Raw genomic sequence first — 22,385 nt, 5'->3', positions numbered from 1 at the left:
CCTCCCTCTTTCCTTACCAAGGAAATCCACTTGGCTGCCTTGTCACCATGGCAAGTGCCATGGTGCTCACCCAATGCTGCACCACCCATTTATAGCATAACTGCTATCCATCCAACACACATACTCTGACTCTAATCACAGGGACTCTCAAGCCCGTGCACTATCTCAACTACTCAAGATCAATACCCGGGGCCAGACCTTCTAATGCTAACACATCGCAACAAACTCAATCCATACCCTCGAACCGATCCAACAATACCTGCAGAGTCTTCAGCATGAATGGACCGCCTCACCAGGCCTTCAGCCAATCTGGACCACTCTCAGAACCTTCAGCCAATCTGGACCGCTCTCAGTGCCTTCAGTTTGGTTGGACCGTTCTCCGAGCCTTCGGCCTGACTGGTACGCCTACCGGCCTTCAGTCCATCCGGACCGCCCAACTAACATCCATCATTCCGAGCTATATCTCCCGGAAATCCTCCCATGCATACTGTTCTAGCCCTTTAAGGGTTCCAAACTCTGTCTCAATCGCACATGCTCGATCTCGGCCTGCTCCCAGTCTCTCCACAATCGAATGCCCTAGGTCTGTATCCTGCCCCGCACCCCGACACTTGCTCCTTTCAGCCTATACTCTAGACTGACGGAACACTGCTGAATCCCAACAGCTAAGCACCCTCAAATATTCATCGATCTCCCGGAGAATTTTCTAATTCTCCCCCACTTGTAGCACTGATTAACAACCACCGGTCGCCATCACCGACCTCCCAGAACAACTCTGCACAAAACCAACACTTACACGCGGACTGATTTACACAGGCATAAACAACCTTGACAAGATACCACATCAACACTGATAACCCGCTCGAAAGAAATTCAACCTGTATCTAAGCACTCCTCAGAAATCAGATGCTTCCCGGCCTTCAACCCAATGCCAGGTTTCCACTAATAACCCTCATAGATGATAACCAACGAAAATCCCAAAACAACAACCCATAACCAACCCAAAATTCTCAAAATGACGAATACCGCATCGAAAACCACACAAGGATACCAGCACATAAACAAAACACCACAATAATCACAAGATAACAAGATATCAAGAAAGAAACATACCTGCAGCTGCATCCGGCACTACTCTGACCTCCTCTGCCGCAAGTTGATAAGCACGACCCTGAGCCCTTGGGGGCTCCGCTCCACCCGTGATCCTCAAAGTGGCCGGTGCTGGAGCCTGCACCGGTCCTGCAGCAAGCTGTGGACAGTTGACCCTTAAATGTCCAATCTGATGACAATGATAACAAATCCTCAAATCCCGAACCAGCGCTGACTGCCGACAATCCCTCGCATAGTGCCCCTCCTTTCCGCACTTGCGGCATGCACCACCGGACCTACAAACTCCAGTGTGACCCCTCCCACACTTCCCACAAGTGTGGCTGCTTAGATCCCCCACTCTAACATCAACGGTCTTGGACCGTTTCGGCGCTGGCTGCGACTACACCGGAGCCTGCCTCAGCTCAGGCAATTGCAACTCAATCTCTAACTCATGCCGCCTAGCGGCCTCCTGCAACTCCAACAAGGTCTCGCACCTCTGGGTAGACACAAACTGTCTGATGTCCCTCTTGAGCATGCTTAGATATCGAGACATCTGAGCCTGCTCCGAAGCGAACTCTAGGCAAAACATCGCCCTCTCAGTGAACATCCTGGTGATCTTAGTCACCGACTCCGAACCCTGCTTCAGCTCAAGGAACTCCTGAGCCAATCTCTCCCTCTCAACTTGCGGAACATAACGAGTGCTGAACATCTCCCTGAACTGATCCCATGAAACTGCAGCCCTCTGTGCAACTGAATATGCCCCCGTGGTCAATCTCCACCAATCCTTCGCCCCGAGCCTCAACAGGTTCAGAGCACACCTCACCCTCTGATCAGCAGGGCATGAACACGTGAAGAAACACCCCTCCACGTCCGATAACCACCTCATAGCAACAATCGGGTCCTGAACTCCATCAAAGGTGGGAGGCTTCGTATTGTCGAAGTCCCGATACTGAAAGCCCCGACCAGCTCCTCCCCCTGCCGCTGCTACAGCTGCTGTAGCCGCCGCGGCAGCTGTCTCTGTGATAGCTACATAACGCTCATCAAAATACTCAACCATGACGGTCTTGATCGACCCAAACAGCTCCGACAACTCAGCCCGGAACAACTCAGCAATCTCATCATGCAGGATCTCACGAATCCTCGCATCCAACTCGCACGTGCTCATCTGACCGATAATCTCGGGCGTTACTGACCCGCCCGGAACTCCCTCTCCTGCTCCCGATCCTGATCCGGATCCACTCTCATCATGCCTCGGAATCTCCATACTGAAAAACACCACACAAAATCTCAGACTCTTCCCACTAACCTGGGATCCAACCCTCTCAACCCAACCCTAGAGATCATGGTTTCCCTGATACGTGTATGGGTCCTATGCTTTCAGTAGTACGGGCCCATACTATCTTCCACACCTACCCATATTTGTATGAAGTACTACCACAACACCCTAGAGAAACATGCATAACAACGTTCAACCCTCACCACTAGAGGAACACCGAAAATCTCCCATAAGGAAACCCTAGGCTACAGGCATCACAAATCAGGCAACATTATCATGAAATCCTGAAGATCCCTAGCCTATCACTAGCATGTTGTTCTATCAAAGCTCAAAAACAAATAACACGCATGGTATTTTGGGGTTACTTACTGGCTCCGGCTGATCGTACCTCCGCGTCCTCCTTTGCTCATTTTGAAAACCATTTTAAACTCTCTTTTGAAAACTCTCCTCGATTTGAGACTGGAGTCACACGAGTGTTTCTCCAATTCACTCAAACCAAGGCTCTGATACCAACTTGTAACGACCGAAAAATACAACCAATTTTAAATTTTTCAAAAACAACTCGATTCCATTAAATCATTACAAAAAGGTTTTCAATACAAAACATTTAGCGTATTCCCAGAATCACATTACTACAAAATCATGAGGAACGGTACGATCACGCCTTCGCCTTGCCACGGTCTCCTGAAGAACCTGAAAAACATAAAACCACAACTGTAAGCCCGAAAGCTTAGTGAGATATACCCAAAATACCAACCACATATACCATACACGCACAACATGCCACAACATATCCGATCACAGAACAGCCATGCACTTCGGGTCTACTGTGTGACTGGTCCGTCACACCGGCCTACAGTCCACCTGGTCCACCCTCTGAGTCTAGCCATAAACCTCGAGTCTACAGTGTGATTGGTCCGCCCGCACCGGGCCTTCAATCCACCTGGTCCACTCTCCGAATCTAACCACATACATTGAGTCTGCAGTGTGATTGGTCCGCCCGCACCGGGCCTTCAATTCACCAGGTCCACTCTCTGAGTCTACAGTATGGCTGGTCCGCCCGCATCGGGCCTTCAGTAGGCCTGGTCCACTCTCCGAGGCTCGGCACATCTGGTCCGCCCTCTTGGGGCTTACAGCCTATTCGGACCGCTCGCTGGGCCTTCGGAACAACCGGTCCGCCCTGGGTATCTTGGCCTACAGCACAAAGCAGGACCCGCCTCAACCCAACTCCAGTCCAAACAACCATGTGCACATATACATACAATCATATAGCAATTCACAGTCAACAAGCAGATCAAACAGATCACATAACATATCATCATCCTAATGAGGATACTGACCTAACAGGTCACTAGCATAGCATCCCCCTATCTCTCAAGATACCGATCTCAATCAGGTCTCTAACATATACCATCCTAGCTCTCAGGATGCAAACATATCAAATCAATAACATAACAACAACTACCCGGATCTCAATCCGATAAGGGCCGGCCTTGGTGCCGTAGACCCTGTTGATATAGTGAGGATAACTCACCTCAATACTGTCGACTAAACAGATAACCCAAGGTACTCCGACCACTGATACGATCTCCACCACTGGACAACCACCACGGCACTGAACTCAAAACAATAACCAACAATTACCAACAATGCCCCTGGAAACCACTGGTCAACCTTTGGTCAAAGACAAGGTCAAAGTCAACCCTTGACTGACTCTACTCGCCGAGTCAACCCGATGACTCGCCGAGTCCCCATACTCAGAACTTCCCTCAATCCGCGACCTAACTCGCCGAGTCACCCCGAGACTCGTCGAGTCCAACAACTCTGAGTCCACTCGCCCACAACTCACCGAGTCATCCCTTGACTCGCTGATTCTCAACTCAACCAGAAAATATTGGGACTCTTCGACAAGACTCGTCGAGTCTAAGGCTATCTTCAACCTACTCGCCGAGTTATTCATACAACTCGCCGAGTTCCAGGCCATCTTCATCCAACTCGTCGAGTTGTTCTTCCAACTCGTCGAGTTCCAACTCGTCTTCAAGCAACTCGTCGAGTCCACCCATGTGACTCGCCGAGTACCACTGGTCTGAATCCATACAGAAGCACTCCAGGACATGCAATTGATCCAAAACATAGATCTAGCCTCCTACAACCCATCCATCACGTAAAGTGGCAAACTTTACGTGAATCCAAAGAGATCTAGGCCTTTAACACTTTAGGGCTAGGGTTTGGGACATGATAGCTTCACTACACACTCAAACACAAGGACTTTCAGGCACTCCAACTCTTCTCCATTCCAGATCTGAGGTAGCAACCTCAGATCTAACCTCTAAACTCCAAAACACCAAAAGATAACTCCCCACAAACCCCAAAATGATGAATCCATAAGGGTAACAGCCTAAGGACGAGATATTACCTCAAAAGAACGCCCCAACTACAATGGAACTCGAATCCAAGCAAAGCCCCTTGCTCCAAGCCTCCTACCCTTCAAGATTTCCTCAACAATTGCTTCTCCAAGCTCCCAAATGCAACTTGATCCACTCACATACGAAGGTTAGGGTTTCTGGACTTGAGGATGAGTAAAGAGGCTGGGGGAATGGATGTTATGTTCTTTATATAGGGCTCAACCCCGAGAATTAGGGTTTTCTCCATTCAGCGCCTACTCGCCGAGTCCATCTTACTGACTCGCCGAGTCGGCTACTTAACACGTGACCAAGTCGCGACTCTACTCGCCGAGTCCACCCATGGACTCGCCGAGTCGCTCTTTCCCAATTTACTCTTTTAGCCCTTTAACTCTACTCTTGATATTTTGGGATGTTACATTTACCAGTATCAATCAAATGAAGGGTATTTCAGGCTGTGGTTATTGATGAAGAAGAAAATCGATTGAAGTCATAGTTGGATTTCCGGCTGTGGTTATTGATGAACAAGAAAAAATTCAAAATCGGAACACACAGGGTAGCAAATCGGAACACATAAGGGAGAAAACCGGAACACTGAAGCCATAATGCTTATGGTGACTAGTTTGAAATTTACCAGATCGGAATAGGTTGTAGATCGGAGATCGGTTGTCGACACCGGCAGTGGCAGCGGTGGTCTTGATCGGAGATCGGCTGGAGAGAGATGACCGATGAAGAAACGATGCACAGGGGAGAGAAACACAGATGGGGGAGAACAAGATATATTATTGTTGTGAATAGCGACGTTTTTTTAGGTTAAAATCCCGCAGATGTGAGAATTGGGTGGTCCATATATGTGTGGTGGAGACTTCGCGTATACATTTTTAGATCCTAACGCTTAGAAAAAAAAACAAACAATCTGCGGGGATAAAAGTCTGCGCGTTGTCTGCGGAGCGCAGACAAAAGTGGTGATGCAGATCTTTTAAAAAAACAAACAACTCCTAAGTATAATTCTGAAACATTGGAAAAGTTTCAATGTATATCAGAACGAATGAGAAGAATTAACTTAGGCAGAAAAATAAAATTTTCTCCAATCTGAAAATATGGGAGAGTACTTTAGTATCGTGTTTTATGATCATCTTAATGATTATGGAAAACCATATCACAATTGATTCTCTAAGGATATCTTAATGCATTTGTATGGCTAAGAAGAGGAATCGTGAATTGTTGAAATGGTTAAATTAAGAAGATGTGTCATACTTCGTTCCAAAACAAGTCTTAGAGTCATACTCCAAGATTGTGCCTTGAGTGACATAATCTTAAGAAGGTTTAAAACACTCATCAAATGTTGAGTAAAATGTTTTTGCTCTAGTACATTTGAAATTAGTAAGTTGTGATGTCTTGGTAAGGACAAAGACCAACTAAGACCAATTGTGTGAAGTGTTTATCTTGATAAGAATCCGTACTAAATACTGAATATTTGTTTTGTCAAGGAATGGTTCATGACAAGAGAATCTTATATGTCAAGAGCGCAGTGGGAGTCTTAAAGATCTTGAAATGTTTCAAGAACTAATCAAGAATAAACCAGTTATTAATCACTAGCACATAACTTGAGGTCTGTAACCTATCGTGTTGACATATTCTTGTTTTTGTGCCCAGTCCAGTTAAAGTTAACTATGCATGTGAGTTCTGAGAGTTTCTCAATTGGTTGCATAACAAACTAGAAGCAATGGTAGGCCCTCGTGCTGCCGGGTAGCAAGAAATTAAGATTGAAGAAGTTCAGTCCATATGAGTTTGGATTTGTCACTAACCTTGTCTTATGATTATGGTTTGACAAATTCACATGGATAGGAACACATACACCATAAAATCTAAGTTTCATAAGGTTTCTCTCCAATTCATGAAAATGATTGTGAGGAAACGCTTTCACTAAGTAGATTTTAAGGAGATAGAAATTGTGATATTTGCATTCTCAAATTTGATTATGATTACGGCATCCCTCTTCATAGTTCGAATTATGAGAAATGGAAAAAGGTCTAAACATTTGAGACTTATTGTTGTAAGTTCTAAAATTGTTTAGACACACATGTGAGCTATCTAAGGAAAGGTGTATAAGTTTGAGAAGCCTAGATAAAGTCTTATCGAAGCATCTTATATCAGAAATTTGAACTTTGGTAAGAAAGTCAACAAGTATTGATTTCTAGAAGTCCATCTTATTGTTGGGTACATGTCAAAGCTAGTGGGAGCATAAGTGTTATGCTCATAAGAATGTAATTATTATGCTAGTGGGAGCACAATTATTACGTTAAGTGTTGCGAGTTAGCAATCTTAATTATAGAAAACAAAAGTTTCAATTCGCAAAGTTGTAGGGTTTGAAAAGTTGTTTTGCTATAATTAAGGGAGAGGAATTCATAATTCATTTCAATTCTAAAAGCTTAGATCGAGTTTTTAATCAAATTTAGTCAAGAACATATATGAATGTTATGTTGAAATGATTCAACATAAGGAACTTCTATATGTGGAAATATTATAGCAAGAGATTGGTAAAGTATCATGTCTTTATGTGAAACATTATTTATCATATCCCATATGCTTTGAGTATAGGATTGATTACATATGCTATAATGTTAATCTGTTCTAATTTTCCTAATGACTAGGGAATTGAGAGGGAAAAGGTACTAGACCGAGATATGACTAAAATGGTTAAACAATTGTCGAGGACAATCTGAGGTTTACCAAAGATTGATTGCTTATGGAAAGTCGGAAGTATATTGTAAGTTTTGGAAGGACCATATTGACATACTCTGAGAAGAGGTAACTCCTGTTTAAAAGTGATAGTCAAAATGGGAATATGGAAATGTTTCCATAAGTGCAAGTTATTCTTTAAATTTATGTAAGATTAGAAAACTTAATGCAAGAAGGATGTTCAAAGGAATGTACTTTGAATGCGAGACTTCATTTCCATGTAATTGCTCTCCATCGGAATACTTTGTAATGTATGTTGCAAAGTCTCTATGATTTTTGTGCATAGTCATTACAAGAGGATCATTGCATATAAGTTTAGAATCTAACAGATTACAGTAAATGGCAAGAATTTGGTATTCTTACATTTACAGTAAGGATTTGAAATTATGAAATGAGTTTCATTGAAGATGTGTTCAATTGATCTATTTCACAAAGAAATGACCATATGCAAACATAGTGTGCATGCTTGGAGCATGGAATAACTATTGTTTTAATTCAAGTATTAAGTTGATTAATCGAAACATTATACAATGAATAATGTGTAATCAATATGGTGATTAAATAAAAGCTGTTATATTTATATTCATAAGTTCTGATACCATATCAGATTCGATTATTCTTGTGTTTCACTTTGCATGTTTTGACTTCCCGAATAACCAGGTTATTCAAACCATCCACAATCGATCATACTTTAGAAGTAGGTATTGAGGCAAGACTGTCATGAATCTAACTGTAGATTGTCTAGGTGTTTTAGACATAGCACAAGTTTGTTACAGTATTCATGGGTACTCCTAGAATAAGATTCTTGTACTGGATTAAACCCACGCTCATCTAAATCACTTCATGGATTTTATCACGAGTTATTGTGTGACGATAATATATTATATTCTTAAAACCAAGACATGTGAGTTGTAGTTTACAAGTCAGTTTCACATTGACGTATGTAAACGCACCAGTAACTTGGTGTTATAAAACATATTATTGTGTGTGGTTTGATGAGTAAGTACAAGCAAACATTTGAGTCGGATTTTATCCATTCCTTTTACCCTTAGAGGGATAAAAGTGATATATATGGGCCCCTCGATGATTTAGTGATGACAACCCTAATCGCTTAACCAAGCCTGGAGTAATTTGATTTGTTCAATTAGTCAGTCGTCATAAATCGGAAATCGGGAAACAACACATGAACAGAGAGAACAATTATAATCCATGTCTCAGTTTATACGATATCTAGAATGGAGGAATATATGATCATTTATCTAATGGACGCATCATTGACTAGGTCAGAGTTCGACAACGACTTTTAAGAGCTACGATTGCTAGTCGGGATTTTGGAGTCGTACTTGCAATAATAGTTATTAGATTTATCCAAGTGGGATACTGTTGGATTAAGTGTATAAGTTCATAACTATAATTGGTATGTACTTGACCCGGGAGTAGCATGTTCCATTTCGGGTTGCATATCACCATGACAATTTGATAGAATGGACTTTTTAGAAGAGGTTATTTATGATTTATTAATATATTATAAGTTCTAATATATTAATATGAAATCATATTATTTAATTAGTATTGTTCAAGAACGAATTTGGAATTAATTATGTGATCAAAAGAGACTAATTAAATATACGAGGATTGATTTGGTAAATCAATGACTCTTATAGTGTGGGCCAATTGTTATTTAGGATGAGCTAAACGAATATGGTAGTCCATGGAGGTTTAACCCATGGAGCTTAAGTAATATGAAAGGTCATGGAGCATTAGGGTTTGCATGGTTGTAACCCTAGTTTTGCCAAACTATAAATGGAGTCCCGAAATCACCGAATCGACACCCTAATGATCTATGAGTTCATATAAGCTGATTTGTGTGCAAGACATTCTCTAAAAAGTCATCCTTTGTCCTATGTGTGTTGTGAGACGTTTGAGGCATCACACTTAGGGTTCTAAGTTCTTAAAGGCCAAATACAACAAGTTCTATAAGCTACATAAGGAGGTAAACTCCTAACTAGTATTTTATGTTGTTTATGTCAATTGTATGCTTGTTGTAGGCTTAATGCTTTGGAAACAATATTGAATGTATAATTAGAGAAAATATAGATCCAAAGCATTTAGGATTGTATGTGCACCATAGGATTTTGTAGTATACAAAAACCCAACAGTAAGTCGTCAAGAGCATACCTTTCCTTTCCTTGCTTACTATATCTAAGCTTCCATGCAATTTATGGCATGTAATGTTGGCTAGGATGCATGGGATCCATAAAGTTGGCAAATTTATGGATCATGGTGGTCTCTTAAGTCTTATAAGTCTCTGATCTGGATTTTGGTCATGGTTTTGGACTCTAAGTTTGAGTCTTGGACCTTTTTCCTTCATTTTGACCTAAGTAGGTGTTTAAGTCATGTAGTGGACATATGTGACTGAAAAGCATCGATTTTTATGGTCCTTGGGGTCAAGGAAGAACCTCTAGACTATCCCATGTTAAAGCTTAGTCGATTAGGAGCTTAATGCTCATTTTTGGTCAGATCTGGACTCACGAAGTGAGGAATGATGCCTCACGATGTGAGAGCGTGTTCGAGGAAGTTTTTCGGCCAAAGTCACGACCTCACAACGTGAGCATCACCTGTGCAAGTTTTGGACTCTTTAATTGTTGACTAGCTTGGTATTGGACTTATCCTTTGGTTTGGGATCGTAATTGACTAAGGATTTTAAAGTAATGGACTTCTAGTTGGGCTTGCCCTAATGGGCCTTGGATGATGAATTGGGCCTTAGTGGGCCCAATGTAATTAGGCCTTGATTGGGCCCAATAGGGTTGGACCTTTGGGCCATCGAAAATCGTTGGTTCATAAAAGTAAATAGGCTTTAGGGAAAGGCCCATGCAAGGGTTTGGGCCCAATTTGGAAAATTGGGCCATTGATGGGTTTTATAGATTTGGTAGTTTTGGGCCTTAGTTGTGAATCTTATTGGGCTAGGGGTGAAACGGTCATTTCACCCCATGTATGGATTATGGATCATGATTCGGGACCCAATTGCTAATTTGGTAACATTTTGGTATTGATAGCTCGAGGAGTTGCCAGGACAGCATCTAAGGATTTCTTGCAGTGGACTTCAGCAATGTGAGATGAGTTACCTTCTTGTATGAGTGGGTTGAAGGCACCAATGTCAGCCCACTAGTAGTTGTTTGTAGTAGAGATGATTGTCTTTGTGATAATTTTCTGGTATGCCACTATCTGTTATGTTTTATGTGCTTATTTGCTATGATATTATGTGGTAGTGGTAGGGTGAAATAGACCCCGTATCCGGTTGAAATAGAACGAATGGGAGGCCATCACCTGGATATGCTTGGCATTATCCAGTCGAAATAGACCGAAATGAAGGCTATCACCCAGGTATGCTCGACAGTATCCGATTGAAATAGACTGAAGGGGAGGCCAGCACCCAGATATGTGCGATAGTATCCGGTTGAAATAGACCAAAGGGGAGGCCAATACCCATATATGCTTGGCAATGTATTTGTTGTATGGTATGTGGTATGATGGGGGAACTCACTAAGCTTCGTGCTTACGGTTTTCAGTTTTGGTTTCATGTATTGTTTCTTTAAAAGGAAAGGAGCCGACATGATCGTAGCGCATCACACTATGATTTTCCGCATATGAGATCTTTGGGAGTTGTACTCTGATAATATTTTCTATGACATGTTTCGGTTAATTGACATACTGGTTTTGATATGGATTGACACTATTGATGTTTAAGACTGCTGGTTTTTATAATTACTTACTTTAAAAATGAAATTTTTGGTCATTATTTTTTGGGATATTTCAGTTAGTCTATGTATCGTAGGCTATCATACGCACCAACTCCTTCTTTCCTATAATTTCATCCTTAAAGCTTTATGATTCAGCGTAATGTACCATACGCTGATGAGGGCTTGGAAAATCTGTGTCGATGGTTAAGTTAAACACCGGATCTTATCACACGCACCAATTCATATCGAAATGTATTACACTCATCATTTCATTCTTGCCATTTATTCTTCTAATAAAAGAAGTTAATGATTCAGCGTGTAGAACCACACACTGATGAGACCAGTCAATACTATGTCAGTGAATGATAGTTCAAAACCATACTATAAGAAGACATCACAATCTTACTTACTAATCAGTTGCATCCTTGATCCATTGATTGAGTAATTCAGATACATTGATTTCTTCTGCCAGTACCAAATATATTGCTGATGTCAAAAAGGGGGGTAAATAATCATATACAAATACTCTTCATTTGCTAAATGGAGAAAGGATGGCACATTGTCTTCAATACGTTGTCTTCAATATACCCTGATTTGTGATCGAGCAAATATCTCAAAGTGAAGACTAGACTATGCTATTAGTTTCAAGAAATGAAGTTCCCATCTTCTGGGGGAGAAAATGTCAGTTGTTATAAATCTAAGGGGGGAACATATCAACATTCTATATTTCTACTACAACTCATGATACTCTGATTGATTCCGCTGCTCTTACTGCTTTCACTACTGATAACCAAAAGCGAGTAAGAGCCAATACACTTTCTCAGTAGGAGGAAATGCTGAATAATTTGTTGAAGATTAGTTTTGACATCATCAGATAGGGGTGATTGTAAGGTCACAACTTATGATCTGATGAGTCTAAACACTTTATATGCTGACCGCCAATGCCAACACTAGAACTTATCAGAGCCAGCATGAAGATAATGATATTGGTGATCTTTTTTATATTAGGCAGTTATATATATATATATATATATATATATATATATATATATATATATATATATATATATATATATATATATATATATATAATAGATATCTTATAGGTAATCTTTGTGATTAGGATAAGACATTTACTTAGATATGTATACATCCCTTAGTGGGATTTTAGTTATTGTAATCGTATATATTCAACATTAGGGTGAAACCCTAATGTAATGTCTTGGTGACAGTCTTTTTGACATTCGTTCTCTTGGTGAGAACATATTTTCTTAGTGAAAGCATATTTGTGATTACTCGTGTTTTTTGTTTTTTTGTTTAACCTTTTCTTAGTTAGTTTGTTATTTATTATTCATACTTGAAGTGTATTCGATCGATACAAAACTTCATGCATATGTAGTGATATTAAAAAAACACCACTTATGTGATTCTCAAATGTAGGAAGATAAGCTCGTCACTAATCTATTTCAATTATTTCCTATCTGTAAAAAAAATAACAACTCATTTTTACCCGATTAATCATTATTAAATTTAGATGTTCTTTTCTTCATCTTAATCAATTATACTTCGTCTAATCTATACAACCATGATAACTTCATCTAAACAATTTCTTCTTACATAATTACACTTTTTCCTATTGTACGCAACCACACACACACACACACACATATATATATATATATATATATATATATATATATATATATATATATATATATATATATGTATATATATATATATATATAACCTTAATTTATTAACTAATGATTATGAAGGCTACTAGGCTATAATTATTAAAACAAGATTGGTATTCTTTTAGAAAGACATTGGCCAAATATGCATCATTTTGCCTCAACATCAAATATCTATGCCATTTTCTTCCTCTTTTACCTTCCTATATTTATCTCCCATGAGCTATATTGTTGTTTCTCATTATTCATATAGTTTAACTTCATGTCATTATTGAGTGCTTTCATCTGAAACTCCCTCCAAACGTAGGTGTCCAGAAATCAACTGTTGTTTCGTGTGTTACCGGAAACGTTCTTGAAAATGGCACCAAACAAAGTCCACGACGTCTTAGGTCATGTGTTGTTCCATCTGATGATTTTTCTGATGTCTACATGATTACCCGAATTTAAATTTATCAAATTGCTAGCTAAATGAACTTGAATTCATGATTACCTGTTGTAGTTTTTGTGGTTGATGTTGTATGGTGGACGCTCCATTTTTCATATATGGAGTACTTAGAACCTGGATATCAAGAAAACTTTAGCTGCATATTTGTTTCTTTCTATTACACTTTAATTATTATAATGGTTTTTATTGATGATCGTTTTAAATAATTATCAAAAAAATAAGAACAATGAAGTTTTATATACTTACACTAACTTGTTCATGTAAGAATCTAATGTAATCAATAGCTTCAAACAACACAGATGCCGTATCCGTCTGATACAAGAAAAAAATGTTAATAATATTTGTAGAATATATGTATAAATATATATTAGGAATGACAAATATATACAACTAAAAACCAACTAATAAATTTCCAACCGAACCAAGAATGTTAGTAACCAATATGTTTGGTTGGTAGTACCGTAGCAAATGAATAATCATGGTTTGATAATGGTTTAAAGTTTTAAATATCATGATCGTACCATACCCCCCCCCCCTCCCCCTCCCCCCCATTAACATTTAATAATGCACCAAAAAATTGCAAATATCATTTTTCACAAAATTATTATACATGTTGGTATATACTATCACCAACATTTACCAACTAAATGTATTTATAATCAACAAATTGGTAACAACTATACCTAATAAGGTAGTCATAAATAAAGTTTTTATTAACTATAATTGGATCGGTACACATTTTGAAGAAAAATAAATTCAGTACCATACCAAGTCCAACCCTAATATGCGTGTATCACCAATACGTTGCTATATAAGACGAGTCACTAAAAAAATTAAAAAAAGGTTGCTATTTCGAATGATCTGCATATTTGGACATTTTACATTGCAGTATAGAGTCGATGTTCTTTTAGCTAACCATATATTTATGCGAACCCCATTTATGTTTAGAACACTTTTTTGTCAAAGTATTTTTTAATAGGTTTAGATGTTGCTTTATATATATATATATATATATATATATATATATATATATATATATATATATATATATATATATATATATATATATATATATGGTTAGGTTCATGTGAGATGGCCTAATTTTGTGAGACCGTGAGACGCATTTTTTAATTTTTTTAATTTTTTATTTATTTATTATTTATTTTTTTAGTTAATTCAAGTTCCAAAAATAATATTTAAAAAAATAATTTTTGGATTTTTCCATTTATTTTGCATTTTAAAATTATTTTTTAGAATATGTACAGTGTAATATTCTATTAGAATATTTCACGTATTTTTCAAAAAAATGGAATTTTTTTATTTAATTTTTTTTATTTTTTTTAGTTAATTCAAGTTCCGAAAATAATATTTAAAAAAAAAGAATTTTTAGATTTTTCCATTTATTTTGCATTTTAAAATTATTTTTTAGAATATGTCAGTGTAATATTCTATTAGAATATTCTATTTTACGTATTTTTCAAAAAAACGGGATTTTTTTTTTAATTTTTTTTAATTAATTCAAGTTCCGAAAATAATATTTAAAAAAAGAATTTTTGGATTTTTCCATTTATTTTGCATTTTAAAATTATTTTTAGATTTGGTCTCACGTTCTCACAAAATTAGAATGGTCACAAATGAATCTGAACCTATATATATATATATATATATATATATATATATATATATATATATATATATATATATATATATATATATATATATATATATATATATATAAATTCATTTGAAACAATGTTAATTTTGTGAGACTATGAGACGCAATTTAAAAAAAAAATGCAAAATAAAAAGAAACTCCGAATTTTTTTAATTATTATTTTCGTTATTTTATATACCTAAAAGAATAAAAAAATACCGTTTTTTTTTTTAAATGCTAGAGTATTCTAGAATATTACACTGTAAATATTCTAATGTGATTTTTAACATTAGAATGGTCACAAAATTAGAATGGTCACAAATGAAAAAATACCTAATAGAATATTACACTGTAAATATTCTAATGTGATTTTTAAAATGCTAGAATATTCTAGTATTATACTAGATTTGTCAGATATATAAAATATTTTAATATTTACTAGGATATTTTAATATTCTACTAGAATATTATAATATTTTACTAAAATATTTCTCAAATATTTCAAAAAAACTGTATTTTTTTTATCATGGAAAATATAAGTGACGAAAATAATATTTAATAAAAAATATTTTTGAAAATTTTCAAGTATTTTGCATTTTAAAAATGTTTTTTATTTACAAAATGAATGGGTAGGATTGCGTCTCCTCGTCACAAAATATATTGATCTTTTATATATATATATATATATATATATATATATATATATATATATATATATATATATATATATATATATATATATATATATATATATATATATATATATATATATATATATATATATATATATATATATTGTGCGTGGAAATTCAAAGAATCAATCATATACTTTTCCAAAAGGTGAAACTAATTGTTGGAGTGCAGTGATTCTGTCCCCCATCTTCTCCTTTTTCACCTGAAAAATCCAAAAGACAATATTTTCATAGGTGTCGATATATGATAATAAATAACTAAAATTTCAAACATTTTAAAAAATCTGTTTTGTGTTATCGATAATTATTTCAGTTGTTAAAATAACAAGTCACAAAATTTTCTAGAGACTTGAATGTATTGTTTGTAGTCCGGTCTTAACATATTCGATATTTGTGTAGTTTTGTGGCAATTGTTATTTTGATAAAATATTCCATTTCTATCAAACGGTTTCTAGTCTAGCGATATCCTTATTTATTAAGGTCGAGGATTCAAGTCTTATTGGATACAAAGATAAAAGTACAAATAGTTTAGGAGTAGATTAAAATTTAGGAGTAGATTAAAATTAATGATTCAAAATAAAAAATAAAATAGTGTAGTTCCACTTCTAAATAAGAGTGAACTTTTATTTCTTTGCATCATGGTAAAGCTCATGGTTTATTCTAGTAACATGAAAATGAGAACTTTGAAAAGAAGTTGCATACAACAAATGTGTACCTTAAAGGATGGTAAATGGGATTGGTGATCATTTTTGGTTCTTTTGTTCAACGGCTCGGTAACGCTTTCTTTGGTTACTCCTGTAGTAATCTGCTGCGCAAATTAATCGAAATTTTAGCAAAAATAAATAATTTGACTATGAAAAAACTAGGGCTTAAGCTAAACCCTAGCTTTTTATAATGTTTTGTCACCTTAGGCTTATCCTCTATGGTTGATAAAGGCAATTGCATTTGGAAAGATGGAAAGAAGCTCGCTCGTATATTGCTCACACCAGTTTCAACAACATTCCAAAATCTTGTGTTGTTAGAGAAGTGTAGTTGGTTGGCACCCATGTCGGCCAACTGAATTTTTTTAGATGAATTTACGGCAAACTCCTCACCAATGCCACCATCCACACCACCAACATGCTTGTTCATGTCATCATAGCTTGATTGATACATAGAGTAATTCATTCCATGGTTTTGATCAAAACTCGAATCTTGTTGTTGATTGCTATCTGAACCAAATAAATTTTGCATCATTGTAGAAGGGCTTCCATATGAATCCATGTTTTGAAAGCTTGAATTCAATCCCTGACATGTAATTATGCTTTCATTATCACTCTCTTGCATCGGTTGTTGTTCCAAGTGAGACATACGCGCTTTGAATTGCTTAAAATCCGACGAGGAATCTTGTGAACTAGATGCATACATCTTATCTGATCTCCATTGGTTACTTTCTAGCTGAAAATTCGTTGTATTCGATCGCAAGCTATGATCTTGATCTTGAAGTAGATTCTGAAAACTGTTTTCGCTCTTCTCATCTCCCCGACTACAATTTTACACAAAAGTAAATATTTGTAACATGTAAGTAATTAACATGTATACATAAACACATATGGGTTATTTTTATATGATTTTATTATTATTTCGTATATATTCGTTGAACTTGGTGGATGAAAAAGAGAATAAAATTCAAGATTAATAATGCAAAAGGGAAAAAGAAAGTTATCAAGAAACGTTAGTGGACATACAGTAAAGCTTGATTCCAATCCAACGACTGTGGAGGTGATGGTGAAGAACGTCTCAACCCCATCATGTGTAAGCTTGTGGTACTGGTGGCTGTACTGGAAGTGGCGGTGGCGGTGGCGGTGGCTGTGAGGCTGGGCATGGCCGTTGTGCTTGGAGTATCGGTATCTTGGAAGACGTTAATGGGGTTGCTGACAGAAACTGAATCCAATGAAGTGGCGGTTCTTAAAGATGAATCCCACCACTTATCCGCCATAGCGATTATAGCTTCAATCGGTGTTATGAGATACTTTTTGAAAGCAAATGATAAGGGTGTTTGTGATTGTGGTATTTATATGTGGTTGCAGAAAAATTAAGAGAGTATAGGCAAGGGTGGGGGTTGACGTGGGGTAAACAAAGGAACGAAATGACCTCAATGGCGGAATATCGTTGACTTTTTGGTCTTCACTTAAGATCGATTGAGTAGACAACATAGAATTCTTGTTGAAAAACAAATTCGATTGATCATCTTCATTTGATTCAATTTATTTTATATTACTGTAGTATGGATGATGATGTTAATTTGACCTAATTGACTAAATTATAAACTCATCATAACTACAGACATCATGGTTACGAACTAAACCCATCACAATTTAAATAAATTTTATATTTATGGTCGTTTGTTATATATTGTTTTCAATTATGATCCTTTAATTGTGTTTGTTAATATAAATAATTCATATATAAATAAATTTTATATGTATGGTCTTTTATTTTATGTATTATTTGTTATTTTAATTATTTATATTATTTAATATAAATGGTATTACATGTATGATCTTTCATTTTACATATTATTTTTTTGATAGATATTACATATTGTTATGAAAACAATTTAATCATTAATCAATTGTATTCATTCTTGAGTCTAACTAGTCACGAGCACTTCGGCGATAGACTGCTACCCTTCCCTACCCATGACAATTTGTATGAACCAATAACCCTGTATGTTCGAGTCGTAGATTCTTCTGACATGTGACACAGAAACCAAAAGTTTGAACTGCTCCATGAACCTCTAATGAAAATACTTAGTTCTCTCCCTACTTAGGATTCGAACTACCACCTATTGTTGTTCATCATTATCGGAGGCTGAATCGGTCCAACCGTTACATACCATCCTTGATTCTTAGAGTACGTGAAACAAAAAAGATAAACCTTCAAATAATAACTAGTCAACCCAAGTAAACTTCAAATCTCAAATGGAGACCTCAGAACCTCCCATTGTACCACTACCTCGATCTTAGCTGGATCGATCAAGATACCATTTTAGTTGACAAGGTATCCTAAGAACCAAACTTCGCGCAACCAAAACTCGCATCTATAGAATTTGGCATAAAGTCTCCTCCTTCTCAAAACATCAAGAACCTTATACTGATGCATTAGCAACAACTCCGATGAACACATCCTAATATCACTATTCTTACCAACAACCACTGATCTAATCAAATAACTTGTTCACAAGTTCAAACCAATCCAACCAGTACCAACGTAAAAAGAATCCAAAGGATATCAAAATACAACTGACAGCATACTAGTGACAATGGCGGTTGTTGAATCCAATATTACTCCTCTTTGTAAGACGAGAAACCCTTCATAACACGTTGGACTCTACCTCTTAGGGCATAAACTGATGCCGAAAACACCTTCCCTTGATTCTAGCTATTGACTGATGAGCAACAAATCTCTCCTCCTCTAGAATACATAAGGCTTAAATATAAACTTTTCGTAGCAAACGATAACCCAAATCATCGGTTGACCTGCACTGAAAATGACTACAATCCCCATGTCGATCGTCACGATTGCTTCCTACTTGAGTCTCACGACTCGTTTTGATAATAACTCAAATAAAACCCGCGAGACTTCATAATCAACCAATATTGTGCCATTATACAATACTCAGACTCTAACCATAATGGCTATTAAGGTTGAACCATAATTGAGACCGTCCTCATCACGCCTATCCATAATCATATAACTGATAGAAACGGAAACAGGCCATAACAAATCCTGGTGTCAAACCATACTATCTACCTTTAACTAACTCCTTAGTAACATTACGAAGACAATTACATGCATAAAAAATTATATATTCTTTCGACCGAAACATCCATCACTACAACTGTTGGACTCAAACAAGAGTTGTATAATATAGGTTTCACATAGCACAAACCAAGCAACATTCAAGCAGAAAATCCATCAGGTAATAAGGCATCAAAAGATCAGGGAATTCTAACATGCAATTCCTAAAAGATTCTTAGCCTGTATTGTAGCATACCTCTCCAACATAGGTTTCACATAACACAAAGCAAGAAACATTCAAGCAAAAAATCCATTAGGTAATAAGGCATTAAAAGATCAGGGCATTCTAACATGCAATTCATGAAAGATCCTTAGCCTATACAGTAGCATACCTCTCTAACAATTCAAATTATATCATTAGTAGCATATCAAACATGTGTGTATATTTTGGGAATTACTTACTTGAGATGCGATTGATTGCATGCATCACATCCTTTTATTTTTAGAAAACCTCTTTGAAAAACATTTAGTAAAAAGATTCTCTCAGTCCTTAGTTTAAGTATAGATGCACCCAACGCTAGCCCGAATCCCTCAAACCAAGGTTCTGATACAAGCTTGTAACATCCCAATATATATATATATATATATATATATATATATATATATATATATATATATATATATATATATATATATATATATATATATATATATATATATATATATATATATTATTTTTAATAATAATAAAACCATCCCAATTCATTAGAAGATAATCAAATAACCAAAATACGAGTTTGCAATTCCAAAATCAAAAATCATAGTAGTAAACATAAAAGTAATAAAGTACGAAAATCTTCAATAGATGTGATACAACCATGCGTGTCCTCCCCTTTGCTACCAAAACAACTTGCAACATTTAAACTTAAAACCATAAACACAAAGCTTAGTGAGTTCCCCAAAATTGTTGGGTTTTTATTAAAACTAGTCTAATTATAGTGACAAATTCGACATAATTAGCAACAAAACCATTATATAATTTCAATAAACTAAAACCATTTTAGCCCACCAATGATCATCTTGCAAGACTTAGAAAGATTAAAACATAACCAAACGAAAGAAGATGTTCACAACCTTTGAAAACTTTGGTTCCTTTTGACAATCAGGAAGTTGATGAAGATAACATTAAATCTTCAAGAATAAACTCTCTATAATGTATCCATGTAACACCCCTCTTTCACTTTATAGTAGAATTTAATATAAACGTCTTGTAAAATTTAAAGTAGAAATATAAAGAATGCTTAAATATGACTTCATATGAGGAAGTTCTGATTTTTTTTTTTGAATTTTTGGTGCAACACAGTACATCAGTATGCTACACAGAAATCGAAATGAAAATTGGTAGATTGGTAGCCAAAGAATTTGAACAAAAGTTGGAGTTCTCATAAATACAAACTGTCGATATAGAGAACATCGAGAACGGAGTTTTTATGAAGAAGTTATGAATTTTGCATGGTCTTTTACAATGTAATCTTCACAGACTATAAATTTAAAATGGAGTGAGAATTACCTAACAGAGGCTAAAGGAAAGTTGTAGTACTCGTCGATACGAACATGTGGATATAAATAACATAAAAAATGAAGCTCGTATGCAAGAGTTATGATTTTTCAATGATTTTGAAAAATATCCGGAAGTGATGACATGGCAGCACTAGAGTGTGCCATGTGGTAGAGGCGACAACCTCATCTTCCACTGACCAAGCAACATGGCACTACATAATCGTGACACATGACACCATTAGGAAGCTAGCACAACACCTAAGCACCGCGCGAAAATTTCAGAAGTGTGATACGCTTTCAATCTTCATTCTTTCTTCACTCCTTTTCTCTCTCTCAACTTTCTCTCTCTAGAAAGTCCGATTTTCGGAGGTTTCTTTCAGGTTTCCAGGATATTCATAGCAAGGCTCTAAGGCATCAGATAACCTAATGAAAAGGAGTATTCAAAGTTGAAGTTCTATCTACAACTTTCTAACTTTTTCTAGAAACTCGGTAACTTAAGCTTCACTTACTATAATTTATGTGTAACTTATATTTATATTCATAACCGTTATTAATAATTTATAAATAAGATTTCTCAATGATTTCATTCAAATTATTGACTGATCTACTTACGATAGTGATGTCTAGGCAAGATCTAGTGAGGTGTTTAAAGTGAATTTTCCAAACAGTATACTTTGTATACCAAACGAATCCTATCTCCGATATAATCTTACCTATTTATTCCTTATTAGATAGAACTCCAAGTATTCATTGGTATTAGTGAATGATCTAGCCTTTATTACCAGTTTGTCATATAGACTAATCGATTATAGTATTATAAGTTAATACTTGTTAGACGCATTTCCCGCATGTTGGATCACCATCTGGATAGCTGGTAGTCGTCGGAGTAATTACCCAGGTGAGTATCTCGCTATACTATATATTACAATATACATACATGTATGTCAGGATATAAGAGTTAGTAGAGTTGAGTTAAAGGTATAGTATCTATGTGTTAAGTGTTATTGTACCAGAGTAAATTCGAAAGCATAGTCTGTATGTGCTTAAACATTATTGTACTTGAGTTATTCATTACAACTAAGGGAGGGATTGACGGCGGAATAACAATAGATCGGGAGCCTATAGACTCATGTTGACAATGAAATCACTAGTAGGTTGTAACTCTAGATACACATATTATTGGTGGATCGGTGAAGGTCGTGAACCAATTGGTGGAATAAGGTAAGGACGTAATGTTGTCTTTTAACAATGAACAAAATTGTAATGGAAATTGGGATGTTACAATCCACCAAAGAAAAAATGAGACCACTTCAA

General features: G+C 36.3%; 1 protein-coding gene across 3 annotated transcripts; it reads right to left on the bottom strand.

The window, feature by feature from the left end:
• Positions 1–13,013: 13,013 nt before the first annotated feature.
• Positions 13,014–17,869, bottom strand: LOC145075179 (basic helix-loop-helix (bHLH) DNA-binding superfamily protein). Of its 3 annotated transcripts, none has more exons than XM_079021478.1 (7): positions 17,456–17,869; positions 16,635–17,253; positions 16,444–16,536; positions 15,866–15,931; positions 13,629–13,694; positions 13,428–13,496; positions 13,014–13,343 (listed from the first exon to the last, which is right to left on the bottom strand). In XM_079021478.1, exons 1-7 carry the CDS (start codon positions 17,704–17,706, stop codon positions 13,323–13,325), a joined length of 1,185 nt encoding a protein of 394 aa, XP_078877604.1. In that variant the 5' UTR covers positions 17,707–17,869; the 3' UTR covers positions 13,014–13,322. The 3 variants fall into 3 exon arrangements, with proteins under 3 accessions (XP_078877604.1, XP_078877602.1, XP_078877603.1); XM_079021476.1 differs by having other exon boundaries at positions 13,014–13,362; positions 17,456–17,863; XM_079021477.1 differs by having other exon boundaries at positions 13,014–13,362; positions 16,444–16,533; positions 17,456–17,855.
• Between the last annotated feature and the right edge of the window lie 4,516 nt (positions 17,870–22,385).

This window comes from Lactuca serriola, chromosome 9 (assembly GCF_051521515.1).
Source record: "Lactuca serriola cultivar US96UC23 chromosome 9, Lser_US96UC23_V15, whole genome shotgun sequence".
NCBI lineage: Eukaryota > Viridiplantae > Streptophyta > Magnoliopsida > Asterales > Asteraceae > Lactuca > Lactuca serriola.
The sequence above is the reverse complement of the archived record's forward strand: the minus strand, read 5'-3'. Positions and strand labels throughout refer to the sequence as shown.

Excerpts from the sequence above, each read along its gene's own strand:
- LOC145075179 (XM_079021476.1), bottom strand. The coding sequence starts at position 17,706 with ATGGCGGATAAGTGGTGGGATTCATCTTTAAGAACCGCCACTTCATTG. Across the intron at positions 13,695-15,865 it reads TAGTTTCACCTTTTGGAAAA|ACGGATACGGCATCTGTGTT; the intron begins GTATATGATTGA and ends TTCTTGTATCAG. Across the intron at positions 13,363-13,427 it reads AACCACAAAAACTACAACAG|ACATCAGAAAAATCATCAGA; the intron begins GTAATCATGAAT and ends GTAATCATGTAG.